Below are 27,958 nucleotides of genomic sequence, written 5' to 3'. Positions count from 1 at the left end.
GGCGCACTTTTGACCCAACTTGACAAGTACTGTAACATGGGTTGTCGTGTCGGTGCCGAAATTACTGACCAGCATATCAGTGATCAGTGCCGACACGAGAACATATTGTCACAGGTCAATCAAATCAGATTTCCACCCCAGGCAATGCCGGGGAGGGTAAACTTTAGGTGAGGTCAGGTCATATGTGAGTCAATCATGTGACCTTGAGCTGACTTTACATGAACTGAGATACATACTGACATCACAAGTTATCGCTGTTGAATTTCGGAAGAGATTAAAGATACCAAATGGTTGTGACTGACATTAGCCCGTTTTCTACCTTTGAAAATCATATCGTAATTCGTTCCACGGTTCTTTATGATTTGTGATGTAAATTACTATGTTTATGTATTGTGAATAAAATAATTTAGTAAAATAAATTGTTACTATAAGTAACCTTTTTCAGCCTATAACGAGAGTAAAAACTTACTCCAAGAACAATCAGCTTAAAATAAATTCAACTTATCTCAAAGCCTTGCTGCAACTTAAAATAACTACCACACATATTCCCATCAAAATAAAGTAATACAGTATATTTTATAAATAATGGTGTTCAGGTTTCACGAAGCCTTGAAAAACCTTGGCTTTAGCTTCAACTTCGGCTTCGAAGCCAGAGGCATACCTTCGTACCCATGCCTGATCGCTACAGTAGATGCACATGTGTCACAGGGACATCCTGGCTACGGCTTCTGAACAAAATTAACCACAGCTAACTCACAGTCACATTAAACTATCGAAATCCAGTGTAAGTGCAGCATTGTATCATAACCACAAATGGGTCTTAGGCCTGCTAGAGGTCCAGCCTATCTACCACAAATCTACCACAATACAAAAAGGGCGCTATATTTACTTCGTGCACATCATAACCACGGCAGATTAACCTGCAGCGCAATATAATTATAAACTCATCTTACTTCTGTAGGGTGTATCATATTCAAAAGGGGAACTCCAAGCCTGTATATAATTATTGTATCTATGCAAAAGATTTGCTTCATTCGTATATAATTATGGGGGCACAGAGACCCAAATTCTTGACACGAAAAGGTAAACATGAAAGTGGAGGGTGCGTCTTTATAATGTAAATGGAGATGGACACTCTAGGGCTGGGCCCTATAGGTGGAGGTAGCCCTGAAAGTGTTAAGATCGAAGGGCTGAAGACCTTCCCCCAAAGAAGAGTTAATAAGAAGCTGTTTGGCAGCCATGATGCTGTAGCAATTCTGTAACTGGGCCAAATTTCCACTGCACATAAAAAAAATATTCATTATTTGAATTTGTGTTGAGTTGTGTTGTAAGAGCAACAAAGATTATGATACTGAACAGCTGGGAAATATGTGTAGGGTGTGTTGATAAAAGAAATCGTCTTGTTTCGTGATAATATTATTTACAAAAAATTGGATTAATTGTCATATTGCAGCGACATATTTTGTTATGGTAAGTGACAAACTGTTAACTCTGTCATGTAATAACAAATGCAGTATTTTAACAAATGACAGACTTATGACGTTCATTATGTCCAAGAAATAATGTGATGAGAGATATTTCCAACTGATAAAAAGGAAAGTTGTGGTAAACTGAAAATAATCATATACTGCAGGCTGACGAGTAACGAGTGTAATGTTCAGAACAAGACAATGAGTTGAATGAGATTGTTATATTAAGAAAATTATGTATACAAAGCTAATCATTGAGAAGTGTATGGGAGACCAGTCAACTAACTATAAACATAATTGGGTGGTGAGGGAGCTCCCAGTTAAATAAATATTGATTGCGATTGTAAATTTGTCCCAGTTAGCAGTGACTGGTCGGCAGAGCAGTAGCTTTAGGGCCACACAATGACACAGCTTACCACGAATTCTTTTATTTGTTAATGAACATTACAAATTGTGTCTTTTTATTAATGATCATGAAACTTACTCAACTTGTTTCTAAAAGGCAACGGCAGACACTATCTGGTGCATTTTATATTTTTAATTTCGTAATAATAACTAGTCAGCACATTTTATATATAATTTGATACCATCTAGTTATATACAAAATTAATCTAAATTGTCAAATATTCCTTTAATAAATCTAAAGGTCATTGATTAATCAATTTACAAAATACCTGTAATATTATAATTCTGTGGTAGACTTGTCGGCGAATAAATTATAAGCTATTCACTGTAATTTTTGTGTTATTCTAGAAATTCTGACTGAGGTTGTAATTTCTCATGGCATTACCAGAAAAAAACTGGAGTCTCTGGACATTGACACACTGACCTTGACGACGGTAATGTTGGTACCATCTGGCTGGACCACGGTAGTGATAGGTCCGGGTGGGCCAACAGGACCTCGGTCACCTTTCATACCCATAGGACCAACTGGGCCAACATCTCCGTTGGAACCGACTTCACCAGGGATACCAGGCTTACCCTGAGGAAATTATTGTTATTATTATTATTATTATTAAAAATCTCTCAACATTTCACCACTTACCCATTTACTAGGTTTTTGGGTGGTTTGTTCTTTGTTACTGTGTTACGACATTCATTGCCCGGTGTTAGTGCAGGAGGAAACATGAGTACCATGGGTATTGTACCCGTAGAAAACATGCGATCTTTGTTAAGAAAGAAGGAGTAAGAATAAGACAGAAGAGAATAGACAGCTGCTTCGGCTGATATAGCCGATAAGCGAAATGGCCAACAAATAAAAAAAACAGGAAAAGGGGAAACAATGGAGCACCTTAGCTTTCATCTTTATTCAAGACATCTTCAGAGGCAACTGAATTACAAGGACTGAGAGAGGCTTATGTACACAGGGTGACCATACAAAACATGAGATCAGGTCAAAAACATGACATCCACTAATCCACACACCAACACACCGCAAAGAGGAACTTAAAAGAAAGGGCGACGTAACCAGTCATGTTAAGTCAGGTCAAAAATATGCGACCCACTAATCATCTAACCTACATCTACCTCGAATGCTTTCAAAACATTTTTAACCTCGGGCCACTGACAAATAAATTTGTGTAACATATTATCAGTTTTGTACACACACCATAACTAAGGTTTATAGAATTCAATTCTCTAATCAAACTTGCTTCAACCAGAAGTCTTTCTGTGACACATGATGATATATACACTTCTGAACAGTTTTCCCAATCAATGGGATGATTATTGTTGCTTATATGAACGAAAAGTGCACTGCTTTCAGATGCTGTTCTAATATTGTACTTGTACGAAAGCTAAGGTGCTCCATTGTTCCCCTTTTCCTGTGTGATTTTATCGATATATATATATATATATATATATATATATATATATATATATATATATATATATATATATATATATATATATATATATATATATATATATATATATATATATATATATATATATCTGCAAGTAAATCACTGTAGGTGCGCGTGATCTAGGTATATGCTGATAACCACAAGGAAAGAAGAAAACACGAAGTTCCCAAGCGCTTTCGTGTAATTCACATCTTCAGGGGTGAGTACAGACTAAGGAGAAGTACAAAACAAGGTCAGAGGGTAAGGTGACCCAACCTTCTCACCTGGCTACAAATCTTCTTAATTACAAAATTGTCCAGTTTGTACATGCCATTACTCAAATTCATGTTGAATGCTTCGGTATGTTTAATGAGACTAGATTCTATGATGTTCCTACTATCAATGCCTTAACATTACTAAGAAATCTTTTTATAAAACTGATCCCAAGCCCACCCATGACCATAAGAATATCTTAATATTGCCATTTCACAAAAAATTCTCTCGAATTCCTTTACAACTAAAAACCTGGAACGTCAATGTGGCATTTAAAAACTCATGCACTGTTAAACAAATGTTAATCAAGAACTCCCCCAACAACACAATTGGTTGCATTTATAAAGTTCCTTGCAAGGAATGTAATATGTTTTACTTAGGCCAGACAGGTAAAGATCTTGTAACTAGACTTAAACAACATAAATATAATGTTAGGACAGGCCAGGAATCCTATGCTCTGTTTGTTCATTTGAGGGATAACAAGCATTGCATTGACTGGGTTAATGCCTCCTCAATATTACCTTGTAATTCAATTGATAGTAGGAACATCATAGAATCTAGTCTCATTAAACATACCGAAACATTCAACATGAATTTGAGTAATGGCATGTACAAACTGGACAATTTTGTAATTAAGAAGATTTGTAACCAGGTGAGAAGGTTGGGTCACCTTACCCTCTGACCTGAATACCGACCGTTGCTGTGCTATTTAAAGATTATAAGGGTCATTACCTAATACCTGACCATTGTGGACCTGATCTCACCCTCCTCTGTATATATACACCTTGTTTTGTACTTCCCCTTAGTCTGTACTCACCCCTGAAGAGGATAATTACACGAAAGCGCTTGGGAACTTCGTGTTTTCTTCTTTCCTTGTGGTTGTCAGCATATATATATATATATATATGTAATGATAAAATCTGCAGTAGTAGGTAGTAGGTAGTAGGCAGCTACCAAACAGGGAGGTACTACCGTCTGGGAAGATATTGGTAGACCCTGCTGCCATATAGCATCACAAAACTTGTGATCAAGTCCCAGGTTGCTGATCTGACTTTCTGCCTCATTTACACACAATTGCAGGGTTTCAGTTGTTTCTCTTACCATTGACAACACAACATACATATATTGTTTCTCACCCTTGATCTTTTTTTTTATTTCTTTATGATTTATTATTATTATTATTATTATTATTATTATTATTATTATTATTACTATTATTTTTATTATTATTATTATTATTATTATTGCTATTATTATTAGTATTATTAGTATTATTTTTCATTATTATAATTGCAGTGTTGTTATTATTGTTATTATTATTATTATTGTTGTCATTATTATTCATATATTTTTATTTTTGCATTTTTTATTATAAATTTTACTTATCTGAATTATTATTATCATTATTATTCTCATATTATTACATTTTCGTCCCCCAAGCCCTGATGTGGGTCAGTGACCTGTGCCCTGGTGGGCTAATCCCATAAAAATTAAAAAATATAAAAATATAAACAAATATATATACTGTTTACTTCATTTTTAGTCCATATAACACGCTGACTTTGAACATATAATCAACGACCTCACCAGCCAGGAATTGAACCCTCGACCTACTGGGTGGGACTAGGGAACGCTACCAACCAACCCACAAGGACACTGTGTCCTTGTGGGTTGGTCGGTAGCGTTCCCTAGTCCCACCCAGTAGGTCGAGGGTTCGATTCCTGGCTGGTGAGGGCGTTGATATATATATATATATATATATATATATATATATATATATATATATATATATATATATATATATGTGTGTGTGTTTAATGACTCGTCAACTTGTGTAATACAAAAATTTTAATCTAATCTAACTTAGCAAAACCAATTATATACTGTCTTCATCAAGCCTAGCCTACCATAACTTAACTGAACATTAGATTAGTTTAGTTAGTCGTGGTCAGGTTAGGCTAGGTAGGCTTCATTAGGATGCCTAACTTAACCTAATCAAAACTGGTTTTGTCTAACCTAACCAATCTAATTTTAGGTTAGGTAAAGATAGGATAAAATAGGTTTGGATAGGTTAAAATTCGATTAAGTTAGTTTACATTACACAACATGACAATTCATTAACGGAATGAAATTTATTTAATACCTGAAGCCCAGATGGACCTTCGTTTCCCGGCAGTCCTGGGGGTCCCACTTCTCCTTTTTTTCCTGCGAATCCTGCTATTCCCATTAACCCTGGTGGTCCAGGGGGTCCTGAAGGGCCCATGGGCCCCGTTGGTCCTCGCAGTCCAGAACCACCCTCTGTAAGCATCCAGGCCAAGGGTTAGCACACAACAAAAAAGGGTGACAGAGGCAAGGATGGCATGAGGGTTAGCAATGATTGAAGTCATAATGGTGGGGGAGGGTAAGGTTCTCACATTAAGCACGTAAAGCTTTGCATCTTTACTATTTCTTAAGCAAGCTACTTAGTAATAAAATAATTAGATAAAATCTATTTCTGCTTATAAAAATAGACGAAAAATGCCTGTTGATTACAAATAAATAATATATTTTTTTAAACAAAAAAGAATGCACGTGGCAGCGATACACTTAACTGTATCTTGTGTAATGATATCTAAGAGAGATCTCAAGGTGAATGTGTTACCTGGTTAAGAATGTTCATATTCCTAATGCTTCACACTGAAATATTCCATTTTTATCCTCAGGCTGTAATATTTCCTTTCTTACTGGAGGAAGCTGGCGAGGAGGAGAAGAGGCAGGATGAGGAAGAGAATAGGCAGGACGGTGTGGTGCCAGGAGAGAAAGGTGCAGTTGTTCAAACCCTGCCCAGTGGTAAGGTCGTGGTAGTTGGGGACAGCCAGGTGAGGCTCATAGATAGGACTTTTTGTGCAAGAGATAGGAAACGTGGGACTAGGGTGTATTTTCCTGGGGCTGGGATAGGGCATGTAGCTGAGAGGATAGATAGGGTTTTGTCAGGGGAGGGTACCAAGCCAGTAGTGTCTTATTGCAGGCGGTAATGACATAGGAAAGGTTAGGAGTGAGGAACTTTTCAAAAGGTATAGGGAAGAACTAGGGAAGGTTAGAGATAGGGGAGGGATCCCGATAGTTTGTGGTGTCTTGCCTAGAGGAGGAGTTGGCAGTGAATGGCTGTCCAGGACAAATGCTATAAATTGCCGACTGGAAAAACATTGTGCAAGCAATGGTTGGGCGTTCATTGATAACTGGCAACCATCCTATGGCAACGACTACGTGTACAGTCGTGACGGGGTACACTTGTCTCGCGCGGGGGTAAAGACGTTGTCTGCATCCCTGGAGCGTGAAATTGTCACTCCAAATGGGGGAAGGGGATTCGCCAGTAGAGAGAGGACAGGGTAAGTGGGAGTCAAGAAACAAGTAGATTCAGGGGAGTAAAATTGGTCACTCAAGACAAGGGGTAAAAGAGGACCAGGGAAGGGTAGGTTTAAATGTATACTATACAAACAGTAGGAACGTTAGAAATATAATAGACTTGCTGAGAGCGGTTGTATTTACCTAGAATGCAAACGTCATAATAATCGCCGAAACTTGGATGAATCTGGTGAGCAAGAACTTTTTATCAGAGTACCACATAATGTAGAAGGGTACAACCTTTTTCTCAAGGACAGAGAAGATAGGAAGGAGGGAGGGGTCGCACTCTTCGTCAGGAATACATTAAAATGTTGTATTAATAATACAATAAAGGGTGAAATAGGAACCGAGTCTCTATGGGTAGAAATTGCGGAAGGAAGAGAAAAACTAATTATGGGAGTGATTTACAGGCTCGGGAGCAGCTCAGCCCATATGGCAGGAAATGAGTAGGGCAGCAAAATACAACAACCTGTGCATTATGGGGGATTTCAACTTCAGAAATATTGACTGGGACAACATTGTAGGTGACTATGAATCTGAAGACTTCCTAGATGCAGTACAGGAAATTTTTTTAAAACAACTAATTACATAACCTACAAGAGGTGACAATATATTAGACCTAGTATTAACAAATAAAGACAATTTTATCAGAGATATCACATTAGGGGAAGAACTAGGGAACAGTGATCACAGAGAAATCAGGTTCACCCTAAATTGGGAAACGAATAACAATGACAATATGGTCAGAGTCCCATACTTTCGATAAGCGGATTATGAGGGATTAAGAAAGTACCTAGGTGAGGTCGCCTGGGAACAGTCAAGTCAGTCCCCGGAAGGAATGGGTGAGGTCACCGGCGACACAACAATTGATCATGACCATAATATATTCACTAGTATACTACATAAAACACAAGAACAAAATATACGATAGAGAAAAATTAGGTCAAATAAAAATGAGCCAAGGTGGATGACCAAAAAACTTAAACATGACATAGGAATAAAGAAAGGGATTTATAAGAAATTAAAGGGAGGGGAGGAGCATCTCAGAGATAGGTATAATGAACTATCTATGAATGTTAAGAAACATGTAAGGAAGGCAAAGAGGAACAACAAAATCAGGATAGAAAGAGAATCCAAGGCGAATCCCAAGGGATTTTTCCAGGTATATAGGACAAAGGTCAAGGACAAAGTGGGGCCATTTAAAGTCAGCTGCTTCATAGCAGTTTTCACAGAAGAAATTCACAAGGAAAAGTCAGAGGTGGAACTGATATTTAGGGGAAATGAAGAAGAGAAACTAAACGATATCACTATGAGAAAAGAGGATGTTCTTAAGAAAATAAATAAATCAAAGAAGACAAAATACCCAGGTCCTGATTAAATTTTGTCTCGAGTTTGGAAAGAGTGTAAGGAACAGATTAGCGGACGCCTCTTATATTTATTTACAAAATCATTAGACACGGGAGTTGTGCTAGACTTGTGGAAACAGGCAAATGTAGTACCCATATTCAAAAAGGGAGACAGAGCATCAGCGTCCAATTACCGGCCGATTAGTTTGACGCCAGTAGTGGGGAAATTTCTTGAATCAATTATAGCAAATAGCATCCGATTGCATTTAGAGAAAAAGAAATTAATCTACGACTCTTAACATGGGTTTACAAAGGGAAAATCTTGTCTAACAAATCTGCTGACGTTTTTTAGGAAAGTCTTCGAGGTAGTAGATAATGACGGAAATTACGATGTTATTGACTTAGATTTTAGCAAAGCGTTTTGCAGAGTACTGCATCAGAGGCTTCTGAAAAAAGTTAAGGCTCATGTTATCTAGGCGAAAGTTTTAAATTGTATAAAATCATGGCTCACCGATAGAACACAGAGGGTCAATGTAGAATGTTGATCGTGTCAAATCTGAGTGGGGCTGTGTAACCAGTGGGGTTCCCCAGGGGTCAGTACTGGGCCCACTCTTGTTCATAATCTACATACACGATCTACATACTGTGATCAGCAGTGACGTAAGCAAGTTTGCGGATGACACCAAAATAGGGCGGCAGATTAATTCAGGGCAGGATGCAAATACACTTCAGGAGTATTTTAAAAAAAACTGCAGGAGTGGTCAGAATAATGGTAATTGAAATTCAACACCAGCAAGTGCAGCGTATTTAATATTTAACGAACAAATACTGTCAATGTATATAGACTTAACAACATCAACCTAGAAAAGTCGTCTTGTAAAAGAGATTTAGGTGTACTTGTAAGCCCGGACCTACGACCTAGAGAACAGCGCATTAATGTTCGAAATAAGGCAAACAAAGTAATAGGTTTTATATCTAGAAGTGTAAGTAATAAAATTGCAGAGGTCATATTGCAACTATATCTTGCGCTCGTCAGGCCGCACCTCGATTATGCTGTTCAGTTCTGGTGCCCTTATTATAGAATAGATATCAATTCACTGGAGTCGGTGCAGCGAAGAATGACGATAATGTTTCCGGGACTTAGAAACCTTCCATATCAAGATAGATTAAACAAACTAAACTTGCATTCTCTTGAAAGACGAACAGTGCGGGGAGATATGATAGAAGTATTTAAGTGGGTGAAAAGGAGTCAATAAAAGAGATATGGATAAATTTCTTATAATATCCGAGCAGGATAGGACTCGTAGCAACGTATTTAAGTTGGATAAGTTTACGTTTAGGAGGGAGATGGGAAGGAACTGGTTCACAAATAGGGTGGTAGACGAATGGAACAAGCTTAGCAATTTTGTAGTAAGTGCTGGAACGCTGGAAAGTTTTAAAAGGAGGCTAGATAAATTCACGGTTGATGGAGAGTAGTAGAAAATCTTGACAGGAGCTGTCATGCACAGGCCTTCCGGCCTATTGCAGACTTCTTATTATTCTTATGTTCTTATGTTCTTAGATTAGTTTCCCTATAAATGTTTCTTGATATGATATAATCTAATGTCCTTCCCGATCTTCCATTACGCTGTGACTGGTAGAGTTCATGCTAAAAGCTATTCAGTATTCCTTTGAGTTTTTTAGTGTGTCGGTTTTACAAGCAGGCTGGGACTCGTTGTACAGTACTAGGCGAGTTTATCGGTTAGTCACAAATGTTGGCCACTTGTCCCCTGCCATAGAGAGAGGAAGCGGTGCACTTAAGGGTTTAAAGTAAGAATAGACTTCGAATTATAAACGTAAATAATATGTTTGAAAATGTCACAGAAAATTCATGCATTAATGAACCATGGCACATCTGAACGGCTGTCAGCAGTAACATATAAATTAATGATAATACAACAACTGTTCTAGCAGGACGAAATCATATATTCTTATATGCTTCAGCTTAAAGATCAATATTTCTTTTACAAACGTACTGTGTGCTCCTATACCCCAGGTGTCTTGACAGTCTCCCAGTCGTCTTCTGGACAAAATTAATCAAATTAGGTATATCTGGACTTTCTTATTGAGCCGATACCTTGCAGTTTTAAATATTTATTTCTTGTGACTTTCGTCTTTTATAACTCCTCTTTTTCTTTATTAGTGCTAACAACTTACTTTGACAATTTCTATTGAGAGACAACAGTATTTTTCGCCTAGGAGAGCATTTTTTTTAGTTCTAAATAAGTTTTAGCGGGATGTGGTCCGGTAAAATTCGGTATTTTTACATTGAACAAATAAATATTATTTTGGAAGCATAATTATGAAGATGCTCTTTCAGTTGATCTCATCAAAGAAATGTTTATGCAAATATGCATGTGGTTCACTTGACACATATAGGCATGATATTGTGTTGAAAGATTGTGAAACTGTTAAAGTTTGTTGAAACGCTATATTTCCCAAAACTAGCTCTTATTATATGACCAAGAAGTAATCTTTTATAAGGACTATGAAAGTTTGGTTTGGCAAAGATTTCTTATGCATGGCGTCAATATACAAATTACTAAAGTAATCTGCTAGAAAACGGTGTTACGGGACCCTTTTTAATTTGTTCGGCTAGGTTTGTTTATTAGTTGTGAGTTAATCGTATTTAATCTAACTTATCGTAGTTTAAGATTAGTTATACAGAATAAACTCCTAAAACAATATCCGGTTAAGTATAAAAGTTTTCTGAAGGTTCAGTAATTAAAGAATTTATTAGACCAGACATAGCCTACATACACACATCTTGACATAATATGCGAAGATAACATAATCTTCACTTAGAATGTTTTACCCGTGCCACCAAATACAATATTGTGGGTCCCAAAATCTTCAAGTTTACATGGCATTTAAAAAGTCGAAATAAATTTAAGGTAAACGTCTATGATGATATAATATACAAATTGGAATTAATTAAACGTTCCTAACTGTTGAAGGAAACTCATTGAATAATAAAGGATCTTTGACGAGATAAATTAATACACTAAAACAAGCTTAAAAATTAGACAATGAATCACTACTGATGAGGAAACATTGGCCTCACTTATAGAATTGTGCCACACTTATAGACATGAGCTACACTTATGGACATGTGCTACACTTATAAACATGTGCCACACTTAAAGACAAGTGCTACATTTATGGACATGTGCTGCACTTATCGACATGTGCTATATTTATGGACATGTGCTAAACTTATAGACACGTGCTACTCTTATAAACATGGGCTAAAATTATAGACATGTGCTACACTTATAGACATGTACTACACATATAGACATGTGCCACACTTATAGACATGTGCCATACTAATAGACATGTACTACACCCATAGACATGTGCTACACTTATAGACATGTACTACACTTACAGACATGTGCCACACTTATAGACATGTACTACACATATAGACATGTGCCACACTTATAGACATGTGCCATACTTATAGACATGTACTACACCCATAGACATGTGCTACACTTATAGACATGTACTACACTTATAGACATGTGCCACACTTATAGACATGTACTACACATATAGACATGTGCCACACTTATAGACATGTGCCATACTTATAGACATGTACTACACCCATAGACATGTGCTACACTTATAGACATGTGCCACATTTATAGACATGTGCCATACTTATAGACATGTACTACACCCATAGACATGTGCTACACTTATAGACATGTGCCACACTTCTAGACATGTGCTACACTCATGGACATGTGCAACACTCATAGACATGTGCTACACTTATGGACATGTGCTACACTTATGGACATGTGCTACACTTATAGACAAGTGCTACACTTATAGACATGTGCTACACTTCTAGACATGTGCTACACCCATAGACATGTAGACATGTACACCCATAGACATGTGCCACACTTATAGACATGTGCCACACTTATAGACATGTGCCATACTTATAGACATGTGCTACACCCATAGACATGTGCTACACTTATAGACATGTGCTACACTTATAGACATGTGCCACACTTATAGACATGTGCTACACTTATAGACATGTGCCACACTTATAGACATGGGCCATACTTATAGACATGTACTACACCCATAGACATGTGCTACACTTATAGACATGTGCCACACTTATAGACATGTGCCATACTTATAGACATGTACTACACCCATAGACATGTGCTACACTTATAGACATGTGCCACACTTCTAGACATGTGCTACACTCATGGACATGTGCAACACTCATAGACATGTGCTACACTTATGGACATGTGCTACACTTATGGACATGTGCTACACTTATAGACAAGTGCTACACTCATAGACATGTGCTACACTTCTAGACATGTGCTACACTTATGGACATTTGCAACACTCATAGACATGTGCTACACTTATGGACATGTGCTACACTTATGGACATGTGCTACACTTATAGACAAGTGCTACACTTATAGACATGTGCTACACTTTAGACATGTGCTACACTTATGGACATGTGCTACACTTATGGACATGTGCTACACTTATAGACAAGTGCTACACTTATAGACATGTGCTACACTTATAGACATGTGCTACACTTATGGACATGTGCCACACTTATAGACATGTACTACACCTATAGACATGTGCTACACTTAAGGACATGTGCTACACTTATAGACATGTGCTACACTTATGGACATGTGCTACACTTATAGACAAGTGTTACACTTATAGACATGTGCTACACCTATAGACATGTGCTACACTTATGGACATGTGCTACACTTATAGACATGTGCTACACTTATAGACATGTGCTACACTTATAGACATGTGTTACACTTATGGACATGTGCTACACCTATAGACATGTGCTACACTTATAGACATGTGCTACACTTATGGACATGTGCTACACTTATAGACATGTGCTACACTTATAGACAAGTGTTACACTTAAGGACATGTGCTACACCTATAGACATGTGCCACACTTATATACATGTGCCACACTTATAGACATGTGCTACACCTATAGACATGTGCTACACTTATAGACATGTGCTACACTTATGGACATGTGCTACACTTATGGACATGTGCCACACTTATAGACATGTGCTACACTTATGGACATGTGCCACACTTATATACATGTGCAACACTCATAGACATGTGCTACACTTATGGACATGTGCTACACTTATAGACATTTACACGAATGTGACATATTGGTAATTCTCAGTAGAAGTAAGCGAAGTATAGGTTCATAAACACAAGTGTAAGTATATATGAACCACATAGGTTATACACTGTACACTAGTAAACGTGAACCACACTGGTATTTACTGGTAGATGAGAACCACACTAGTACTCACTTGTAGACGTAAACCACATAGTAATTATTGGTAGTGCCAAGGTACACAATGAAGTAGTGACGAACCACACTGAAACTTACTGGTAGTGACGAACAATACCGAGACTTACTGGTAGTGACGAACAATACCGAGACTTACTGGTAGTGACGAACAATACTGAGACTTACTGGTAGTGACGAACACTACCGAGACTTACTTGTAGTGACGAACAATACCGAGACTTACTGGTAGTGACGAACAATACCGAGACTTACTGGTAGTGACGAACAATACCGAGACTTACTGGTAGTGACGAACACTACCGAGACTTACTTGTAGTGACGAACAATACCGAGACTTACTGGCAGTGACGAACACTACCGAGACTTACTGGTAGTGACGAACACTACCGAGACTTACTTGTAGTGACGAACAATACCGAGACTTACTGGCAGTGACGAACAATACTGACACTTACTGGCAGTGACGAACAATACCGAGACTTACTGGTAGTGACGGACTGAGACTTACTGGTAGTGAGACAATGCTCTTACTGTTAATGACGAACAACTGAGACTTGCCGGACTTACTGGTGACGACAACAATACGAACAATACCGAGACTTACTGGTAGTGACGAACAATACCGAGACTTACTGGTAGTGACGAACAATACTGAGACTTACTGGCAGTGACGAACAATACCGAGACTTACTGGTAGTGACGAACAATACCGAGACTTACTGGCAGTGACGAACAATACCGAGAATTACTGGTAGTGACGAACATACCGAGACTTACTGGTAGTGACGAACAATACTGAGACTTACTGGCAGTGACGAACAAGTGACGAACCGAGACTTACTGGTAGTGACGAACAATACCGAGACTTACTGGCAGTGACGAACAATACCGAGACTTACTGGTAGTGACGAACAATACTGAGACTTACTGGTAGTGACGAACAATACCGAGACTTACTGGTAGTGACGAACAATACCGAGACTTACTGGCAGTGACGAACAATACCAAGACTTACTGGTAGTGACGAACAATACTGAGACTTACTGGTAGTGACGAACAATACCGAGACTTACTGGTATTGACGAGCTATACCGGGACTTACTGGTAGTGACGAATCACACCGGGACTTCCTGGTAATGACGAACAACACCGGGACTTACTGGAAGTGACGAACCCCACCGGGACTTACTGGGATAGAAAGGTTTGTACTCCACCAGGCCAGACCCCTCCAAGCTCAAATCCTCATCATCGCCCACTGCGTGAGGTGGAGCAAGAGGGTATATCAGAAGAGGAAACAGAAGCGTGAGTCACCAAGTGTTCCCTCACTACCTGCAGTTAGTGGACCCCCAGCACCCGACACCTGCTGCACTTGCAACACATCTATAGTGCCTGGCAGCTGTCTCACACCCTTGTAGTGCCTGATACCTGCCCCATACATGTAGTGCCTGACATCTGTCACACACCTATAGTGCCTGACATCTGCCACACATGCTTGAAGTGCCTGACACCTGCCACACACCTATAGTGCCAGACACCTGTCACACAACTATAGTTCCTGACACCTGTCTAACACCTAAAGTTCCTGACACCTCTCACACACCTAAAGCTCCTGACACCTGTCACACATGCTTCTAGTGATGGACACCTGTCATACACCTATGGTGCCTGATACCAGTCACAGATGCCTGTAATGCCTGACACTTGTCACACACCTGTAGTGCCTGACATGTCACACACAAACCTGTAGTGCCTGACTCCTGTCACACACTTGTAGTGCCTGACATATACCACACACGCCTTGAGTGCCTGACACCTGTCGCACACACACACACACATAACTAAGACTACTTTACTGTCACTCCGAATCGAGAATGCCGATCATCCAGCCTTGCCATAATTATATGAGTTATTAAAGATGTCACCTTCGTTGGTGAGCTCTGAGGTGACTGGAGAAGCTGATAGGGAACCGGCGGAGCCGTTCACAGAAGTTGCACGTGTGGAGGGCTACATCTAGTGCGGGAGGGGGAGCGGCAGCGTCTTTCCAGCGCTGGCGCTTGTCTGCCTCGATATGCAGTCGGGCTGACTCGAAAGTATTGATACTTTGTGTGGTGTTCCTCCAAGCGTTACCGTGTGGAGTGATCGTTTACCAGGTGAGGGCGTCGATTTAGCACTTTTTTCAGGTTTGTCTTGAGACTATCCTTATACCTTTTCCGTTGCACTCCAGCGTTACTCTTACCATTCGTTAGGTGACTGCAAAGTAGCTGCTTTGGCAGCCTACTGTCGTCCATGTACGTAATATGGCCAGTCCAACATAGTTGTTCATGGATTTATTTTTTATTTTTTTAGGTTAAGGTGGGGAAAGGATGGAAGGCATGCTGGGGCTCAAGGCACAGCCAGACATGAGGGATGGAGAAGTCACAACATATAGTCGTGGGGGAAAAGGTTGGAAAAGAAGTTTAATGAGTTAAACAGAGGGGGACGACACCCCTTGTTTAACATATTACAGAGTTTGTTGGCTAACTAAGCTAACCTAGGATTTAGAATGAGGTTGCACAATGGTTATTTTAGTAGACAACGACTAGATTGATTTTACAATTACAAGTTTATTAACATCTTATACTGTATTACGTTATGGACTCACTTGATTGTGACTTGTTGAATGTGAATTTATATCATCTAAGTTTTAATCTAAGGTGATCACTGTGGCGGACATAGATGGGTCGCGTGTTGGGTTGTTGTAGTGCGGGCAGACTCCGGGGCCACCAGGTGTGGGGTCTCCCTCCGTTGATGTCTTCCCCGCGTAGGTGGTCTGGGCTGTGAGGGTCGTCCAGGAGCTTGTCCCAAACCTTCTTCCCTAGGCGATGGAACCTGAAGTTGAGGGCCTCTGTTTTATTTCTTAGGTGGATGGTTTCCACTGTCTCCTGGTAGGGTGGCGCTTGGCCACTGGCTGACCTCAAACACTTGTTTTGGAAGCTCTGTAGTTGTTGTAGTCTAGTCTTCCCGAGTGTGACGAGTGGTATAGATGGGTACTTCAACACAGGCCTCACCAGCGCCTTGTACAGGTGAACTTGTATCTTCTCAGGCATCAAATTAAAATCATGGATAATGGCAGCCTCAATACGCCTACAGTTGGTGTAAGCGAGAACACTTGTATTTCTTCTATTGTCTTCCCAGGGAACTCACAAAATAGAACGTAGACTACGTTGGTGGAAATTTTTAAGTACCTTGAGGTGCCTCCTGTATGTGACCCATGTCCCGCTGCCAAACAGCTGGGTGGGGAGGACCACTGATCGATATACGTGCAACTTTGAAGATAATTTCAACTCCCTACAGAGAAAGACACGGGTACGGAGTCAACCAAGGGTTTGATATGCACATCTGATCCGATGTTGAATCTCTTTATCGATGTCTGCGGTGGTGGACAGGTGGGAGCCAAGATACTGAAAATGGATAACATTAAAGAGGGTAGTACCGTTAACTTGGTTGGATGGTGAAGGTGTGGCTGAACCAGGGGTAGGGTGGAAGAGAATCTGACTCTTATGTACATTCACCTCAAGGCCGAAGTGTGCATACGCATCTGCGTAAGCGTTCATGATCTCCTGTAGGTCCCGTTCAGTGTGAGCGATGAGGGTGACGTCTGCTGCATACTGAAGTTCAGTGATGGAAGCGGCCGAGACCTTTGTTCCATCCTGGAGTCGTTTCAAGTTGAAAAGTTCCTTCATTCGATACTAGATGTATACCCCACTGATTAAATTAACACTGGCAATAGTAAGGTAGGCACCGAAAAAGATGGAGAAGAGCGTTGGTGCCAGTACACATCTTTGTTTTAGCCCGTTTGGACGGGGAAGAACTCTACCTGGGTGCCATTGTGCAGGACACTGCCGTCCATGCCATCGCGGTATTGCCTCACAATGTCGATGAATTTAGGTGGGCAACCAAAACGACTGAAGGTCCGCCAGAGAGCTTCTCTGATCTTTACACTTTTATTGTATCTGGCGGGTAGCAAACAACATGTCAGAGGTGTCAGAGGTGTAAAGCCGCATTGAGATTCTGGGAAAAGTTTTCTGCCCCAGGAAAGAGTCTGTTTAGGAGGACTTGGGCGATAATCTTGCCAACTGTGGACGGCAGCGAGATCCCATGGTAGTTGCCATACTTTGATCGGTCTCCCTGAGTCTTGTAAATATTGACGATGGAGACGTCTTTAAGATCTTGGGGAATTTCCTCCTTCTCCCAAAATCATATTCCTCAGGAGAGAGTGGAGACGGCTGGTAAGCCGTCATCTTGCTAACATTCTTGATCTTTGTTGTACCCCCAACCCCTGGCACTATTTATATTCAATTTCCACCCATTTAGGGTCTTCTGATCACAATCTTATTTCTATTAAGTCAAACTGGGTACGACCACCTCCCCCACCCCCTCTAAACGCCAACTGTGATACCGTCGGAGGACACACTGACTATCATTGAGAGAATTCTTCTCCGACTTTCCGTAGGATGAAAGTTGCCTTTCCACTCTGGCCACCTCGATATGTGCTGATAACATCGCCAGGGGATACTGGGTGGTATCGGTGCATTTATCCCTTCTTCTACTTTTCAATCAGGGTTTGATCGCTCCTGTTCTCTTGCATGTAGGGAGAGAGATAAGGTGTATCGAGTTATGAAACTATCTCCTCCTCCTGATACTCCTCTTACATTACTTCTAGGAATTATTATAAAACAAAGAAAAAACGCTGACCTGACTAACTCCTCCTCTTGTAGATCTTTCTGGTCCTTAACCAAACACATCTGTAATAATATTTGCACTCCCTCTTTTCCGACCTGATAACTCTAGAGTCAACACTCCCTCTGATAAAGCCAATGTCTTTGGCGCCTTTTGTTCCTCTAACTCCACCGGCTCCTCCCACTGAACCTATGCACTTTCCTATATCTCTAATCATAAGGTTGCTAATTTGTTATCAAATCTGGATGTGAGTAAAGCGCATAGACCAGACGGAATACCGCCTCGTGCTCTGAAGGAGTGTAGTGAAGTTCTGGCCACTGTGGTTGCTCGCCTCTTTCACCTTTGCCCCAAAACCCAAACTTTTCCTTCTTTTTGGGAGCATGCCTTGGTACAGGCCATCCCGAAGAAGGGTGACTATTCTAATCCCTCTAATTATCGCCCCATTGCCCTAACTTCATTCACCTCTAAGATTTCCGAAACTATTTTAAACTCTCTTTTCTCCATCACCTTGAACGCCTTTCTCTTTTGTCAGATCCCCAGTATGGTTTCCGCCAGGCGAGATCTGCTGGTGATCTGCTCCTTTACTGCAACCATCTTTGGTCATCCTCTCTTAGAGATTATGAGGAAACCTTTGTTGTAGCCCTGGGCATCTCCAAAGCATATGGCAGAGTATGGCACAAGTCTTTGCTTTCAAAACTGCCCTCCTATGGGTTCTCCCCTCCAATCTGTTCTCTCATTTCTAGCTTTCTTGAGAACCAATCCATGGCAGTTGTTGTCGAGCGATCGATCTCTCACTCTTTCTCTGCCAATAGTGGTGTTCCGCAGGGATCTGTTATTTCACCTACTCTCTTCCTTCTTTTTATCAATGATTTACTTCACACTACTATTACTTCTATCCAATCTTATGCTGATGATTCTACTCTTCATTAATCTTCTCATTTTTCTCCTTTCCCCTAACTCTCAAACTAGATATGTTTCTAGAGTGAATATAATATCATCTAACAGTGTGGATCTGTGCAGCATCTCCAAATGGGGAAGTAGAAATTTGGTCAAATTCAGTAGTAAGATCTCCCACCAATCACATTTTAGGATGCAACCATTTTGCAAAATTCTCAAATAGATATGCTATGCCTCACCATTTCCTCTAATTTGTCATGGAAGTCATACATCCACAACATTGCTAAGGCTGCCTCCCGAAAGCTGGAAATGTTGTACAGATGCCATAGCTACTTCACTCCTGAGAAGTTGCTTCAGGTCTTAGGGATTCATTCGTCCAAACTTGGAGTACTGCTCCCATGTGAATGGTAGTGATCTTTCCAGCTCTGGCAGATGCCTTCTTCATCTTTAATTGGGAAGTTACCGTCAGATGAGCGTAGGGGGACCATGCCATGAGAAGTTGGGACTCACATTGTTTTAGTGGAATTGAAATATTCGTGCATCCTGTGTTGAATGGCAATATTTTGCATTTCACACACTTTATATTTCCACTATTATGGGGAATGCATCAGCTTTGGTCCAAGACTGAGGGTTGTTCTGCCACAACCAGTCTCCTTGCTTACCTACCAGCCTCCTTTCCCACTGACTTAGTGGAAGAATTTGAAGTGGCAAAGCATCTGGAAAAACTGAAGCTAAGGCGCTCCACCACCCCTTTTGACTTACCAATGAAACTGTATGAAGAGTTTTCCCCTGAACTAGCTAAACCCCTCTGCTCCACCATCAATAATTCCCTCAGCTAAGCAAGATGCCCAGCTGACTGGAAGACCTCATATGTGTCACCTGTACCCATGGACAATCCTTAAATGAGCTATGATCCATTGCCATCACCCAATACCCAGCTTAATCTGCAAAAGTTTCGTATTTGACTGGGCTTTGCTGATATTGCAGGTGCCATAGATCCTCAGCAATTTAGCATTATGAACTTCCTCCACCACTCACTGTCTTGTCAATTTTCTCGACTACATATACCGCCATCTCAAAAAACGAAAGACGTCTGTGGCTGTCGCCTTCATTGACTTCACCAATGCATTTGACCTAGTTGACTACAATTTAATCATCAACAAAGCTATCGACATAGGGTTTCGGAAAAGTCTTATACCATGGCTTACAGACTTCCTTAGTGACCAACGCCAAGCCGTATGCTTCCGAGGGGCAGTCTCCAATTTTCAGTCACTCACCTGTGGCGTCCCCCAAGGCACCAAGATGGGACTGCTCTGTTTCGTTGTTTATCAATGATGCCCTAAGAGAAACCCCTGCTTGCTGGAAATATGTCGTCGACTCCACCATTGGGATCAATGTCAACAACTCGGCTCCCGACTACACCGCCCTCCAGGATTTATTGAACAGTCTCCAAAATTGGGCCACCAACAACAGCATAACCTTCAACCATACCAAGACCATGGTTATGCACATCAACCCCACCTCCGACCTTGTCCTACCTCCCTACATTACTTTTGGCCCCAACACACTCCAGATTGTGGACCACACTAAGCTCCCCGGCGTCACTAGATAACAAACTAAATTGGAAAACACACGCCAGTACAGTTCCTGCGCCCGAGCTCCTCAGTGTTTATTCAACATTCATACTTCCCAAGCTCACCTACGCCTCCCCTGCCTGGTCTTCCTCCCTAAATGCCACACAAGGGAAACACCTAGAAAAAGTGCAAAAGAGGGCATGCAAGATTATTCTCTCCCCTTCCTACTCCACATATCAAGAAGCGCTCAACACACTGAACCTCTCGGTTCTCTCTGATCATCACCGCGAATTCATCTACAAATTTGGTGAGAAGCTTCTGCAACTATCTTCGACACCGGCTCCTACGTCCACCCGAGATCCCTCGTCCGCGAATTGCTGTTCAACACCACAACTGCTTCCAGCCCATACGACCATGTACTGATCGCTATAAGAACAGCCCAGTCCCAGCCATTGAAAAAATTTTCAACAGTTCGTAATCAAGCAGTGTATTCACTCCCACCCACTCTCACCTTTTTGCACTTTCACTATGTTGAAATGCCCTGTAGTATAACCTTCTCCCCACCTAGTTATTATATATCATATCTGCATCACTTATGTTACTTGTATATTATTTGTCAATCAAGTGACCCATTCCATTATTATGGAACTGTATATTTTCAACCTTCCGGCTGCCATGCTCTTTCAATAAACCGTTAATTATTATAATTATTATTATTATTATCATTATTACACACACACACACACACACACACACACACACACACACAAACACACACACCTGTAGTGCCTGAAACTTACCACATACCTGTAGTAGCCTACCTGGCACCTGCCATGCACACTTCTTTAGTGCTTGAAACCTGTCATATACTTGCAGTGCCTGACATTTGCCTTACACCTGTAGCTGCCTACCTTAAATCTGCAATACACAAGTCTGTAGTGCCTGACACCTGTCACACACCTGTAGTGTCTGAAACCTGTCACACATCTGTAGTGGCACCTGCCACATCCCTGTATTGTCACCTGTCATATACCAGTAGTGCCTAACATCTGCCACACAGCTGTAGTGCCTGAAACCTGTCACACGTCTGTAGTGCCCGACATCTGCCACACACCTGTAGTGCCGCCTCTCATACACCTGTAGTGACTAACATCTGCCACACACATGTAGTGCCTGAATCTTGTCACATACCTGTAGTGCATGAAACCTGTATTGCCTGACATCTGCCACACTTCTGTAGTGCCTGACATCTGACACACACCTGTAGTGCCTAACATCTGCCACACACCTCTAATGCCGCCTGTCATGTACCTGTAGTGCCTAACATCTGCCACACATCTGTAGAGCCTGGCATCTGCCACACACCTGTAGTGACTGACATCTGCCAAATACCTGTAGTGCCGCCTTTCATGCACCTGTAGTGCCCAATATCTGCTACACACCTGTAGTGCCTGATACCTGTCACATACATGTAGTGGCTGAAACCTGTCACACGTCTGTAGTGCCTGACATCTGCCACATACACATGTAGTACCTAATGCCTGTCTTACACCTGCCGTGCCTGACATCTGCCACAGACATAATGACTGAAATCCCCCCCCCCCACACACACACAGACACACACCTGTCGTCCCTGAAATCTGCCACACACCTGTAGGCACCTACATCTGCAGTGTCGAGTGCTGGCGGGGAGGACCACTTTTGACGAGGGACATAGACCAACAAGCAGCGTCATTATGAACAAAACCAGGCAGTACAAATTTATGTCATGCGGCGTAATAGTGCAAGTCAATGAGGCTTCAATAGTAAAGCTGCAATGAATGGATTCCTCAAGAGGTACAACAACCTAGCACATTTACTGCAGATTGTAGCAAGACCTAATAACAATGAAAAAAAACCAATGTACTAAAAAGCAGAGACGATGCAAGAATGAATTTATCATTACCAGTTGTGAGAGTGAAATGGATATTTTATATTCAGGCAAATATAAGAACAGGATCATCATAAGAGCAGACTGATATAAGCATTAAAGTGCAATGCTATAAATATACATAGTAGAATAAATAGTATAAATTTTAAATATATATTAAAATATAATAAATATATACTGTAAAATAAGGTCCAAAGTAACTGCGAAAAGAGACACTTTGCTACTGTGTTCAGAGATAATAGTGATCATATATCAACAGCAATGAGGGTAAACAAATATTATACAAATAATATATTGGACAGAAACAGGAATTCAGTAATAAACAGTCAACTAAAGCATAAAGTAATAATAATTAGTGGAGAATTAATCGTGTTTTGCATTCATACATAAGCATTCACACACTTAAACAAATCCACTATGTGTACTATATACCTACGGAAAAAGCGTATGAATGAACAATAAAATAACACATAGAACTAGATGCTTGCAGTGAACACACACACACACACACACACACACACACACACACACACACACATATACTATATATATATATACTATATATATATATATATATATATATATATATATATATATATATATATATATATATATATATATATATATATATATATATATATATATATATATATATATATATATATATATATATATGACAGAGAGTATATGCATGATAGCTACCCTAATAAAGCACAAGTGCCAAGAGCAGTTTGACCCAGTCACCTTGACTCTACCAAGAGAACCCAGGTCATGTGAACATTGTTTTTAGGACCCAATTACTGGATGCCACTCACCAGAACCACTTAACAGTATCCCATCACCAATACCCAGCCATCAGGAGTTTATCACCTGGCCTCAGCCACGAGGACCGAGTCAAGACAATCCAGTCACTGGGACCAAGTCAACAAAATCCAATATCTAAAACACAGTCAATTAAAGAGTCACCGAGACAGTCATGAGGACATTGTCACCAGGTGCAGTGTCCACAGTGTTGAACCAGGTAGTTGGGAGGCCCTACCTTCCTGCCAGGGTAGACCTCCAGAGTTGTCCCAGATGCTGATTCCGCTGCCGCCAGTAGCCTCGCCTCCCTTAAACCTCCCGTCCAACGTGTCGATCAACTGATGGCAAATACTGATATGTAGCAATATGTTTACACATTGACTTGTGTATGTCTTCATTGGAACATATGCGTAAGCATACACGCATATATTACTGTAATTGTAGATGTGTGTGTATGTGTACATGTCTGTGTACACGTGTGGTGTATGTCGAGGATGTATGTACGAGTATATGTGCTTCATATGTATACAAGAATGTTTGAAGGAAAACCAGGCCAGTTACTACAGGATATTATCTAGATGTAAATTTCTTAGCTTCAAAGAAATATAACACGAAACATTATTTAGAATATTTTTTTTTCTTACAACATTTTGATGCAAATCTTACACCCAAATATACTGTTAATTTTGTACAAAATATTTAATAAAGCAATTATGAGACTCCTGCCTCTCACACCATCAGAACTACACCTGCCTCTCACACCATCAGAACTACACCTGCCTCTCACACCATCAGAACTACACCTGCCTCTCACACCATCAGAATTACACCTGCCTCTCACACCATCAGAACTACACCTGCCTCTCACAACTCACCATCAGAACCACACCTCACACCATCAGAACTACACCTGCCTCACACCATCAGAACTACACCTGCCTCTCACACCATCAGAACTACACCACACCATCAGAACTACACCTGCCTCACACCATCAGAACTACACCTGCCTCTCACACCATCAGAACTACACCTGCCTCTCACACCATCAGAACTACACCTCTCACACCATCAGACCTACACCTGTCTCTCACACCATCAGAACTACACCTGCCTCACACCATCAGAACTACACCTACCTCTCACACCATCAGAACTACACCTGCCTCTCACACCTTCAGAACTACACCTGCCTCTCACACCATCAGAACTACACCTACCTCTCACACCTTCAGAACTACACCTGCCTCTCACACCATCAGAACTACACCTACCTCGCACACCCATCAGAACTACACCTGCCTCACACACCCATCAGAACTACACCTGCCTCACACACTCTCCAGTACTACACCTGCTTCACACACTCACCAGAAATACACCTGCTTCACACACTCTCCAGTACTACACCTGCTTCACATACTCACCAGTACTATACCTGCTTCACACACACTCACCTGATCAATAATAATCCGGCGGTCCTCGTCGGAAAGACCCCCAGGGGTACCAGGTGGGCCCTGTTCCCCCACACCAGGCTCCCCACGATCACCTGTGTCAAAGAATCAAGATAACAAAAATGAAAGCCAAAGAGAGGTCAAAGTGTGTAATTATAAAATCATGTTGGATATATTGCACTCTTGACCGTTCTACCTACTTTGCTGGGAAGTACTACCTGCAACACTTGTACAGTTGTCTCCATTTATAACGGGTACAATCGCTGGTGTGTTTTGTGAGATACAGCACCATAGTCCACCAGACAACACATAGGAGCCAATGACGTTCTACTTGGTAATCTATATTAAAACTATAACCATATATGTAATGTGTGCATTCAGAGATAGAGGGGACTGCTTTTTTAGTATCCTTGGTCTGGTTACCATATCAAGAGTAGTTCTGCCCATTCTACTAGTTTTAGTACGATGTAAACAAATAGCCGTGTCACGTCTCACAAAACACACCAACCACTGTACCCGTTATAAATGGTAGGCAACTGTACAGTTGCCCACACTTCCACCTGGTACAGCTCGTGTTGCCAATCCTCTCTCTCCACTATGTGTGAACCCATTGAGTATCGAAGCACGATTCCGAAGCACTCGCAAGTTAGGGGGAGACTCCCAGAATGGCCCTAAGTAACCTCGCAATAGTAGCCAGACTAAGGGTGCTAAATAAACATTCCATTTCTCTCTCTGAATGCAAGAATTTCATACATTGTTCCAGTTTTAATACAGGTTACAAATTAGAATGTCATTGGTGCCAACCTGCTAGCTGCTAGTCGGTGGCAGTGTGGCGAAATGTGACGCAAGGAGAGGGAGGGGTGGGGGTTCTATTCTCTGAGAGGTGCACCGACATACTATCGACATATTATCGTGTTTAGTAATGTGTCCTCAGTCTGTGAATGCTGATATCTTAAATGTGATTTCATATAATATTGGGATAAACCACTAAAACGTCATTGCATCCAATCTTCTTTATTATGTGGACAACATTCATACTCCCTTTGCTAACTTTTATAAGAACATAAGAACATAAGAATGGAGGAAACTGCAGCGGCCTATTGGCCCATACTGGGCAGTCCCGTTTACACCCAACCCCTATTGCTCATATGAGCATCCAACCTATGTTTGAAGCAATTCAGCGTATTCGAGTTAATGATGATATTTGGTAACTTGTTCCATTCATCCACTACTCTGTTTCCAAACCAGTGTTTACCTATTTCACGCCTAAATCTAAATTTGTCTAATTTAAAACCATTGTTGCGAGTTCGCTCCTGGTTGGATAATTTGAGTACCTTCGTAATGTCCCCTTTGTTTAGCCCTGTCCTTCCACTTATACACCTCTATCAGGTCGCCCCTCGCTCTACGTCTCTCGAGGGAGTGCAAATTAAGATGCTTTAACCTGTCTCTATACTCAAGGTTCCTAATGCCCGGGATTAGTCTTGTCATTCTCCTCTGAATTCTTTCCAAGGATTCTATATCCATTCTGTAATACGGTGACCAGAACTGAACTGCGTAATCCAGGTGTGGTCTCACAAGAGCAAGATACAGTTTTAGGATGACCTCGCTAGTCTTGTAACTAACACTCCTTTGTAAGTACTTTATTAGCCTTGTTACGAGCAAAAACACATTGTTTACTTGGCTTAAGGTTCCTACTTATCATTACTCCTAAATCTCTCTCGCAGTCGGATTTCTCTATGGCATCGTTGTTCATCTGGTATCTGGTTTCCTGTTTACATCTCCTATACTGAGTACTTTACATTTGTCGACATTGAATTTCATCTGCCATTTTCAGACCATTCGAAAAATTTGTTTAGATCTTCCTGTAGTTTTGCCGAGTCCTCGTCAGATTTGATAACACGCCCTATTTTAGTGTCATCAGCAAATTTACTTATGTTGCTGTCAATGCCGATATCTATGTCGTTTATGTATATAATAAATAACAATGGTCCAAGTACTGAGTCTTGGGGAACTCCACTTGTGACGTTGCTCCAATGGGACTTAGTGCCGTTAATGCTCACTTTCTGTTTCCTGTCCTGTAACCACGCCCTAATCCATTTAAGGATGTCACCTTTGATGCCATGAGCTTCTACCTTTCTAATTAGTCTTTCGTGGGGAACTCTGTCGAAGGCTTTGCTGAAGTCGAGATATACCACATCATAATTGTGCCTCGTCCACTGATTCGAAAACTGATGAAAAGAATGTTAATAGATTTTAGGCAAGAACGTCGCAGCGAAGCCATGCTGGGAATCATTGATCAATCGGTGCTTCTCCAGGTGATTTCGAATAGAGTTTGAAATGATTGCTTCCAGTAATTTGCCTACTATTGATGTTAGACTGATTGGCGGTAGTTAGAGGATAGTGATCTATCCCCCTTCTTGAAAATCGGTAGCCATTCGCTATCCTCCAGGATTCTGGTACTACACCTGTTTTATGGACATATTAAACAACTTTGCTAGGGCATACTAAGCTCTTCCTTACATTCCTTTAATACTCTGGCAAATATCTCGTCGGGACCAGGTGACTTATTGGGCTTTAGTTTGTCTATTTGCTTACTAACATCGTTACTAGTCACTACTATCTCCTTAATTTGTTTTCTTCACTTGGCGTTTGATGGTGGTGCTAGCTGGAGTGTGTTAGGTGCATAAGTCAATAGGGAGTATGAGGGCTTTGAATAGGTGTGTTTTGGTTTTGATTGATGCGGTTCTGAATCTGTATATATTCCCAAGTGTTTTGTTTGCGATCGAAGCCTTCATATTGGTGTGTAGTGTCATGGTGATGTGTCGTTGAATGTGAC

General features: G+C 40.8%; 1 protein-coding gene across 7 annotated transcripts in view; it reads right to left on the bottom strand.

Annotated features, from left to right (window-relative positions):
- LOC121866116 (collagen alpha-1(I) chain-like) overlaps positions 1 to 27,958 on the bottom strand; it is a gene marked incomplete at its 5' end in the record, with an annotated part of 111,075 nt that overhangs the window by 80,471 nt on the left and 2,646 nt on the right. For 6 of the 7 annotated variants that reach the window (XM_042365713.1, XM_042365732.1, XM_042365719.1 and 3 more), the window contains 5 exon segments: positions 2,299 to 2,451; positions 5,730 to 5,884; positions 14,937 to 15,002; positions 23,907 to 24,006; positions 25,126 to 25,217. In XM_042365713.1, coding sequence (XP_042221647.1) covers positions 2,299 to 2,451; positions 5,730 to 5,884; positions 14,937 to 15,002; positions 23,907 to 24,006; positions 25,126 to 25,217 — 566 coding nt within the window. 7 annotated transcript variants of the gene reach the window in all.

The sequence above is a fragment of the Homarus americanus genome, unplaced genomic scaffold (genome assembly GCF_018991925.1).
Source record: "Homarus americanus isolate GMGI-L3 unplaced genomic scaffold, GMGI_Hamer_2.0 scaffold32583, whole genome shotgun sequence".
In the NCBI taxonomy this organism is placed as follows: Eukaryota; Metazoa; Arthropoda; class Malacostraca; order Decapoda; family Nephropidae; genus Homarus; species Homarus americanus.
The sequence above is the reverse complement of the archived record's forward strand: the minus strand, read 5'-3'. Positions and strand labels throughout refer to the sequence as shown.